General features: G+C 37.2%; 1 protein-coding gene across 1 annotated transcript; it reads right to left on the reverse strand.

Moving 5' to 3' along the window:
* Window positions 1-3,038: 3,038 nt before the first annotated feature.
* LOC110942426 (TRAF-type zinc finger domain-containing protein 1) lies at window positions 3,039-8,016 on the reverse strand. The gene is made up of 6 exons (XM_022184189.2): window positions 7,758-8,016; window positions 7,582-7,641; window positions 6,280-6,415; window positions 4,776-4,913; window positions 4,523-4,635; window positions 3,039-3,344 (listed from the first exon to the last, which is right to left on the reverse strand). The coding sequence occupies exons 2-6, from the start codon at window positions 7,632-7,634 to the stop codon at window positions 3,173-3,175; spliced, it is 612 nt and encodes a 203-aa protein (XP_022039881.1). The 5' UTR covers window positions 7,635-7,641; window positions 7,758-8,016; the 3' UTR covers window positions 3,039-3,172.
* Between the last annotated feature and the right edge of the window lie 1,666 nt (window positions 8,017-9,682).

Genomic DNA, 9,682 nt, shown 5'->3' on the forward strand with positions numbered 1-9,682 from the left:
AGGTAGGAAGGGCTTTACGCCCTTGCAAAAGGTGACATCGGCTATTAAACAGCTCGCAACTGGAAACACTCCAGACGAGAACGACGAGTACTTGCATATGGCCGAAAGAACTTCCCGCGAGTGCCTAGAATATTTTTGTGACACGGTTTGCAAAATATATGGTCCAGAGTTCTTACGTAGACCGACAAGCCACGACATGGCACTTTTATACCAAGCTCATGAGGAAAAACATCACCTTCCAGGTATGTTCGGTAGCCTTGATTGCACCCATTTCGTTTGGCGTTTTTGTCCGACAGAGTATCGAGGCCAATATATGCGAGGAGATCATAGATACCCGACTATTATGCTCGAAGCGGTTGCTTCTCAAGACTTATGGTTTTGGCATGCTTTTGCCGGTCCACCGGGTTCTCAAAACGATATCAATGTTCTACAACAATCTCCGTTATTTTTAACGGAACGAAATGGAACCGCGCCAAAATGTCCATTTTACGTTAACAACCATTTATACAAACGTGGTTATTTGCTCGTGGATGGAATCTACCCTTCGTGGTCCGTGTTTGTGAAGTCGATCCCTTACCCTCACGAAGTAAACGAAAAGAAATTCAAGAGGCAACATGAGGCGGCAAGAAAAGACGTCGAACGGGCTTTTGGTGTTTTGAAGGGGAAATGGGGTGTATTGAGTCGACCAATGCGAGCAAGATCGGTTAAAAAAATTAGGAGTGTCGTGTACACGTGTATTATTTTACACAACATGATTTTGAAAGACGATGGAAAGGCGATAGCACCGGTGCACATTCGGGATCCTCCGGTCGAGCCGGCTCTAGACGATACGGTGCTGGGCGAGTTGTTGAATGAAGACACCCATTGGAGACTCAAACACGATATCATAGATCATCTCGCAAGTCAAGATTTACCTCTATCGACAAAGGCGGCTTAGGGCTGTCGGATCTTAGTAGTATTAATCTGGCGCTTCTCTCCAAATGGATTTGGCGTTTCCGCTCCGACTGTTCAGGTTTGTGGAGAAAAGTCATCAGTTCCATTCATTACACCAAAAATAATTGGAGTTCGGTTCCGTGTAATAAGAAGATTGGTGGGGTTTGGAAGAAAATTGTTCAAGCCATTGATAAAGTTAAAGTTGGGGAAACGTTGCTGAACCATAATATCAAAGGCTCGGTGGGGAACGGTAGAGATATTAAGTTTTGGATAGATCCGTGGGTTTGCACTTCTCCTCTCAAGGATCGCTTTCCTCTTCTCTTCCGATTAGAAGGTAATAAAAGATGTTGGGTCAGGGAGAGATTCTGCCCTATTTCGAACAGTTTTAGCAATTGTTGGGAGTGGATTAGGACTCCGGGTTCAGATCCTGAGTTGGCTGAATGGAGTGAGCTGCGTTCCTTGCTTCACAACGTTGTTTTATCCGGTAATAGCGACAAATGGGAATGGATCGGTGGAAAGAGTAATGTTTTTTCGGTTAAGGCGGTTAAGGATTTTATCAAAAGTGGTGAGGATCACAGCAGCAACTTTGTATTTAAATGGTCTAAATGGGCTCCAAAAAAATGTAATATTTTTGTTTGGAGAGCCGAAATGGGAAAAATCGCTACAGTTGATGCGTTGATCCGTCGCAACTGTTATAATGGTAGTGATTTATGCTCTTTGTGTGGGGAAACAGCTGAAACGGCCGAACATCTGCTGTGTTCTTGTTCGGTGGCTTCTAATTTGTGGTATTTGATTAGTAGGTGGTGTAAAATCAGTCCGATTTTCGTCTTCTCTATCCGCGATCTGCTGTCCATCTACGAATTTTCCGGCTTAGAGAAGGTCGCCATGGAAGCTCTTCATGGTATTATAATGGTGGGTTGCTGGTGCATCTGGAAGGCAAGGAATGAGAAGAGATTTAATAGCATTAATAAAGACATTGCGGACATCCTTAACGACGTTAAAGTGCTGGGATTTCTGTGGTATAGTAACAGATCTAGGAATAGAGGCATCTCTTGGAATGATTGGTGCTCTTTTAATCTCTTGTAATTAGTTTGTCTGTGGTGTTTTTGTTTGTGTTTGTGTGCTCTTTTAATCTCATATGGAAGAGACCATATGACAAGTGTTTTGATCGCCGATGATTTTATTAAACTAGAGACTTCCAACAAGAAATGGGAAACCTATGGGACAATTAGACTAGAGGGTATGGAGAGCCTCATCCCCAAGGGGATGGGCCGCCACGTAGGCTCGGCTTGGTCTTACAATGAAGAATTAACAAAACTAAAATTACACCCTGGCCGTTCTAAACATGTCCTTTTTCCAAAGGTAGGTGTGGGATTATGAGTCAATAACCATGACAAAGGCAACATTTGAGGGATGTGCGAAATTTAAGGGTGTTAATGAAAATAAAAATATGTTGTGAAACTGAGTGATTAAATATCTATACATGCTAGCCTCTTTTTTAGGTATGTACAAAGCGCATTACCAACAATGGCTAGCTTTTTTTTTTTTGGTTATCACTTGAGCACATGAAATTAATTGTGTTTATTATGTTAGCTAATAATTGCCACATTCAAAAGGCGATAACCATTTTGTTACAATATGCAAAAGTAGAGGACAGGTAACAAGAAATAAATGAATAGCAACTGACGTTAAATACCCATGAAATAATGGTCTAGCGGTATGATGTTTGTCCCATCACAAAAGTGACGCAGGTTCAAATACTTACAAGTGCAACATTCGTTAAGTGAGATTTAGGTGTAACAACACTAATGTGAGGCTTGCTCGCTTGGTAGAGGCTCTTGCCTTTTAGTGAGAGGTGAGGTAGGGTCCTAACCAAGCAAGGGATGTGTATGTGTGTATAGGAGTTCCGGGGTTTTACGATGGGGATTCTTGGGTGTTGCCCTCCTTATCCCAGGAGTTTCAATGTTGCCGTTAAAAAAATATATTTAGGTGTAAGATTTCTATTAAAGAAAATGACTTTAAACAGCTATCTTCAAGCAATCAAGCCTCTATATATAATTACACTACTTAATATATAAATTTTTAACTACTCAACAAATAAACGAGACATTAAAGTTGGAAGACGATTGCAAGTATGGAGAGTACTTTCATTGAATCTTTTATATATACCGAAGAGAACCAGTGAAATCACATAATACATACACATATTTTATATTCATGAAGATCTCTGGATTGACCTTCAGTTAACCTGAGTCATGTCTTCTGGTTTTCTCTGAAAAAGAAGCGATCCGAGAAGAATGGCTATGCCGGTTATGGCTATGGTGAAAAGAAGCCGCCTTGTAGAGAAGTCTTGTGGTGGTGGTGGGGGCGGCCTTCTGGCGGCACGCTCTCTTTCAGCTTCCCTTATTGCCCTTCAAAAAGCATCATCAGAAAAACGTTCAGAATGGCGGCTATTCATTTGCAATAAGTTCAAATGTTCTGTTTTCGGTATTTAATAGAAATTACAAAATAACTTCGAAAACAACATACAAAATCACATATAAACATTAACTACCATCAATTCCATAATGATCCTAACAATCAATATAGCAATCTTTGCATGCATTTCGGTCAACTTTAATCTAATTGTGCTTCTAAACAACATACAAAATCACATATAAACATAATAAGTTCTTTTGGATGAGAAAGTTGGTTAATGGGAACTATTATCGATCTTTACAGAATCAATGCATTTACAGGTTTATTTTTCTTGATTATAAGTTAATCATTAACCCAACCGCATATCAAGGTCAACTGAAATGAGGTTAGGTCTAGGTCTGGCTTTTTGTCTGAACCACATATAAAGGTTAGGTTTGAGGATTCACCAAATTTTGAGGTTAACTGAACCGCAAACCCTCCTAACTGTTTGTAACTAAATCTTAAAAAAATGTTTGCAAATTTATGTCACTCTTCGCTTTTCCATAAACCAGTTTTATTATTATTATTATTTATTTATTTATGGCAAATTGGATTTAAATAATCCCAACTTGCTCAATTTGGCCGATAATAATCCCAACTCAGTTATTGGCCGGTAATAATCCGAACTGGTCCACTTTTGGCCGATAATAGTCCGCCGTTAAAAATAGCTTAACGAAGTTAAGCTTTTTTCCGAATTACAAACCGATGTTTTATGGATTTTGATCAGAACGAGGATACGATTCGATTTATGTAAAACTTACCTCGAAACGGTGCTTCAAACGACTTAATTTTTGTTAAATGGAAGTTTAAACACCCGAATTGAAGCACCGTTTTCGCCGTTTGGGGCAGTAATTCTTCGGGGTAAATTTTATATCAATCAACTCGTATTCTCGTTCTGATCAAAATCCATAAAACACCGGTTTTTAATTCGGAAAAAAGCTTAACTCCGTTAAGCTATTTCTAACGGCGGACTATTATCGGCCAAAAGTGGACCATTTCGGATTATTATCGGCCAATAACTAAGTTGGGATTATTATTGGCCAGATTGAGCAAGTTGGGATTATTTAAATCCAATTTGCCTTTATTTATTTATTTAGTGTGTGTGTGGGTGGGGGGGGGGTGTTCTTCAAACCTGGGTATTTCAGGAGGAGCACCATTGCATGCGACTTCATGGGCAGCTCTCTCTCTAAGTCTGATATATCTGTTACAAAGATGACATAACTCTGTCCTATTTCCACAAACTTCCTGAAATTTTGGCATAATGCACATGTTAGAAGATCAAAACTACCTTTCACAGGTTTAGAGGGATGGGGTTGATAGGTATCAAACCCATACCCATAGTGATTCCCGACACCTTAAATGTTGGGAGAGTAATTGGTGATTACCTGATGCTCAAATAGGTCGATGGCGGGTAAAGGAAACTCACAGTAATCACAGGTCACAATTCTTTTGGGGCACTTTTCACCTTTATGCACACCTAGGATTTCAGGTGTCATCTCCTCACTGCACAGTGAACAAGTTACCTGTCCCAAGGATAGTTTAGTCTTTCGTCATGACTAGTTTAGAATTAGAAATAAGTAAAATTAGTTCCTTAATTATGAGGTGGCAATTTCGACCAATTTACTTGATAATGTGCCGATGTGGGTTATACTTACCTCTAATGTGTCAAACAGGCTTATAACTAAAAACGACAAAACCACATAAAAAAGGAACAGGTCAAATGGGTGTGTATCATATTATAGATACCTATTGTTTATAGATAATTCAATTTTTTTTAACAAAAAAATTCACATCAACCCAACCCCATCATATGAAATATGCAGGGTTCTCTACAAAAACATCATAAGATATGAAGAAATACAAGACAACTACCAAAAACAGTACAACATACACAAAAAGGAAATCTTGTAGAGGTAACTCTATAGTGATTTGCCGGAAATATGGTGTATCAGACTATCAGCCCATTAGATAGTATTTCAATATCATAAACATGGGTCATTGTGGTGTAGTTACTTAGCTTTTGGGTCTATTGCTGTGTTTGTTTGTAATGTGCCAGCACCGCATTTATTTTCTGAATGATAATTCGTTGCTGTTAAAAAAATGCACAAAAAGGAACTTTTTATAGCTAATGAGCCGATTCCAGTTACCCCATAAGGACCATAATGTAATTTATATTTATTTAGTCCACCTCTATCTGTCTTGAATTTTTAATTACATCCTTCGAAAAAACAGTTTATGTGTAATTCTATTTGATGGTCTTATTTTTGGTTGTGTACGAGTCCATATATACTCAGCCAATGGTAAGACTCATATGGGCCTTGGGAACCAAATAAGAAGCGAGTCAACATGACAAGAAGCCTTAGCCAAACGTGATCCTACATACAACTCATGATCTAAGCAAGCTTGGGCTTGAGTCAGATACACTTCTAGTACCAAGGATGTTGGATTCTTGAGTAAGGTTTGCATTTATTCATGTTTTGAGATTTAATAATTGACTACATGTATTTGAGAATACTTCAGGAGTTCAGGTCCTTGGCACGTTTCTGTTAAGTCATGTGGGGCGTCGTTTAAGAAAATCAGTGCTTAACAATAGTGCGTCTATAATTGACCAATTATAGATACGAATTAGTAGAGACTGATTATCATGCTTGATTTGATTTAACTATTCTAGAATTAGGTTATACATCAATGGGCCAGAACCTGCCACTCAAAACTAGGTAACTAACTTTTTGTTTTTTTTTTTGCAAGTACTCATACTTCTATAAACCACCACAATTTGCAAACCAAACACATAATGAAAGACACACACACAGGCACTATGATTGATGTTGAAATATTTATTCAGAAAGCAGCACAGAGTTTATTTATTCCCTTATTATATCCACATACCGGAGCATGGGTGCTGGTGTAGTGTTCGTCTGCATGTTTAATGGGTACCATATCACCACATATTTTACACTTCTCTAAATTACGTGAGCAGTGAGCATAGTGCAGATCAATATTTGAAATGGGGATATCTCTGTCACTGCAAACATAAGTATTGTGGTGTTAGTAATTCATGAAGCATATACGTAAAACCATTAATCTATCTTAACAGTAATATGCATATAGGTTTAAAAATAAAATACAAAAGCTGATGCCGCTATAAAAATGAAGAAACCCATAAAGGAATACAAGGAGATATAAAATAAAAGGAATAGATGACATTTTGGGCAAGCAAGAATCGTTCCCTAACGTATGAAATAACCATGGCCATAAAAAAACAGATTCATATTAAAAAGAATACAGATCGAAAACTAATATCGGGTACAAGAGCATTAGGATTGCTTGAAAATTCCATCAAACAAGAATCTATGCCCAACTCGATCCGACATATTATGATAGTTTAAGAGCAAACTGAATAGTAAATACAATAAACACCAGAATCCCTTGGTGTCTGTATGAAGATGCTTTGCGCACAACTTGCAATTTACATGCTTATTTAATTTAGGGTTATTGGATTTTATCACCTTTAACTATTGGCCATTTGCCGCTGCTACCCCCAACTATCACTTTGACGCCCACCACCCCCAACTTAACACTTAGTGTGTTCTGTCACCGGATCAATAACTTTTGATCATCTTACTACACTTTTGGGGGTGTCCTAAGATCCCTCAAACCTTCCCAAGATCCCTATGACACCCCAAAAAGTGTAGTAATAGGATTAAAAGTTAGTGATCAGTTAACGACGTGGTGACAGAACACACTAAGTGTTAAGTTGGGGGTGACGGGCATCAAAGTGATAGTTGGGGGTGGCAGCGGCCAATAGCCAATAGTTGGGGGTGATAAAATCTAATAACCCTTTAATTTACTAAAATAGTGCCATTTATGTGAACATTTAACCATCAAACAAACAAACAATATTAATAAAAATACAAGTCAACATTCAATAAACACCAGATAAAGTAGCCACAAATTTAAAGATTTTATAGTAAGTGGAAAAAACTATCAAATACCAGAGCTCATTTAATAAACAAATATTACATTGCTAACTGCAGAGCTATAGATAATATGACAGTGTGACACATATGAATTACACTAAAAAATTTTGAAGTCATATGTATGCACGATGCATTATATGCAAACACAACCTTGAAAATGAAAAACTCACACAACATATGAAATGATGTCTATGAGCTATAGATAATATACCAGTGAGTGCAAATTTTGGTGGTGTCGTCGGGACGATGAGAGGCGACGGCCATCGACGGACTGCAAATTTCAAATCACGAAACAGAGGTGAGAATTCAACGAAATTGAAACAGAAATTATACACATAGAAGATGGAATTATAAAAGCCCTAAGATAGATAGATAGATGAGAAAGACCTTGATTGATTGATTGATTGGTGGATCGAACGAAGACTTGAGGAAGAAAGTATTCCACTTTGGCTGGCGATTTTCTTTCTTGATAATTATTTATTTATAGCAATCATCTGGTTCCAAATTTACAGACTACTTGCTTTAGCTTCTTTGACCGGTGCTTTGGGTTGGATTTATATTGGGCTGGCTGGCTTCACTCCAGTCCAAGATAAAACATATTCTTTCTTTTGTTGTATGATTCCACTTTTTATCTTTCTAATATAATTTTCTCAAATCAATGGATGGATGGGTTATATTACAAGCCACAAGGGAAATAATATGAAAGGTTTTTTTTTTTTTTTTTTTTTTTTAATTTGATTTCAAAGTCTTTATCATCTAAGAATTTTCTCATAGGAAGTTGAAATTATTCTTATTTTTTCAACTAGTGAATATCATCATGAAGTTTGCTTTGAAGTGTTTTTGATAATAAGTGAAGATCAATTAACATGTTTGATAATTAGTTTTTATTCATGCGATTAAAGATTGATTTCTAAACTCAAGCCCGGACTATATGAAGTGGTTCACTAGATTCAATTATAACTGAATCTTTAGATAGATCAACTCTACATTCTTGAGATGATGAGTTGGACTTTAAAAACACACGTGAAACCTAATGTTCAACGTAAATATCAATTAACTTAACTCCTGCTAGGGTATGATCTCTACTTTTTTTTTTTCAAAATCATTATCAACACACAAATTTCTTAAACCGTCATCTAAAGACAAAGTAGGATCTTTAAAATGGTAGTAGAAAACCATATCTACATCATAATCAACCTGTTTAACCATCTTTTCTAACACGTCTATTCCAAATCATTTATAACGGCAAAATCAATATATGCAATGTCATTGGGCAAGTAGTTCCGGTCAAGAACTTGAGTAAATTCACCTCCATGGAAAATCTTCAACATAAACAGTGTTTGTTCGTCAGCTGCAAACAAACATATCAACAAATTCCAGTTTCAGATGCAAAGCTGCACACTTTGGCTACAGATACACCGTTACAATCAATACTTACCGGTGTATCACGAGTATGGGTAAAAATGGTCTGCACTTACGAACTCTCCAACCTCCATCAGCCAAAACGGTAATTGGAGTGTAACTGGAGGTTGAATTGACTTTTGCTTAGTGTTGTTACCAGCTTCACTTCAACATTAGATGGAAATTAGGACAGCACAAGGTCGCATAATACAAAGACGTCGATTTGGGGGGTTTTTTAAGGTGAAGGAGAATGCAAGATTATGAAATTACCCCTCATCTGGACGGTCAAACTCAGTTAACCAAATGGTTGAGTAACAATTGAATGCAGGGTGTGAGGCAATGTCCACCTCAGGGTTTCATTTGGCAAAATCTGAAAGATAGGGTGTCATATTGCAATCTGTACCAAACCACAAGGTGGCAAATTGCACTTTACTCTATATTATATTAATCAAGACTTTTATACTTTTATTTCAACGTTTATCAATCAAGGAGTTTATCCTTCTTTAAATTGTGTACAATATTCCAATGATTAGTTAATCCATTATACAAACTTTTTCTACCGTATTCAGTATCACCAATTATTAATCATGATAGTCAATGTCAAACTGAACATTTTAACGATGCCTTACAAGAAAATGTATACCCGCTTGACATTCTTGAAACCTTAAAATATCATGTTTGCCAAATCATAGATAAGTACTAAAGATCGGTGTTTTGGTAATGCTCTTGCGTAACATTGGTCAATAAAATGGTTCGTGCAATGATACTAGACTAAAAGGTGTTACACTAGGAAAACGTGTTATTGAGGCTGTAATATTCGGAGGAAATATTGGTGTGCACACATTTATTCCACGAATTAATCCAATACCTTCCGACAAGAAAATTCTGTTCAAATTTTAACGAAGACAATT

This window comes from Helianthus annuus, chromosome 5 (genome assembly GCF_002127325.2).
Source record: "Helianthus annuus cultivar XRQ/B chromosome 5, HanXRQr2.0-SUNRISE, whole genome shotgun sequence".
NCBI lineage: Eukaryota > Viridiplantae > Streptophyta > Magnoliopsida > Asterales > Asteraceae > Helianthus > Helianthus annuus.

Bases quoted from the DNA above. Each gene is read 5' to 3' on its own strand.
- LOC110942426 (XM_022184189.2), bottom strand. From the start codon at position 7,634: ATGGCCGTCGCCTCTCATCGTCCCGACGACACCACCAAAATTTGCACT. The intron at 6,416-7,581 runs GTATATTATCTA...TTATGTTTGCAG, and splicing joins ACCAAAATTTGCACTCACTG to TGACAGAGATATCCCCATTT. The intron at 4,636-4,775 runs GTAATCACCAAT...CCAAAATTTCAG, and splicing joins TCGACCTATTTGAGCATCAG to GAAGTTTGTGGAAATAGGAC.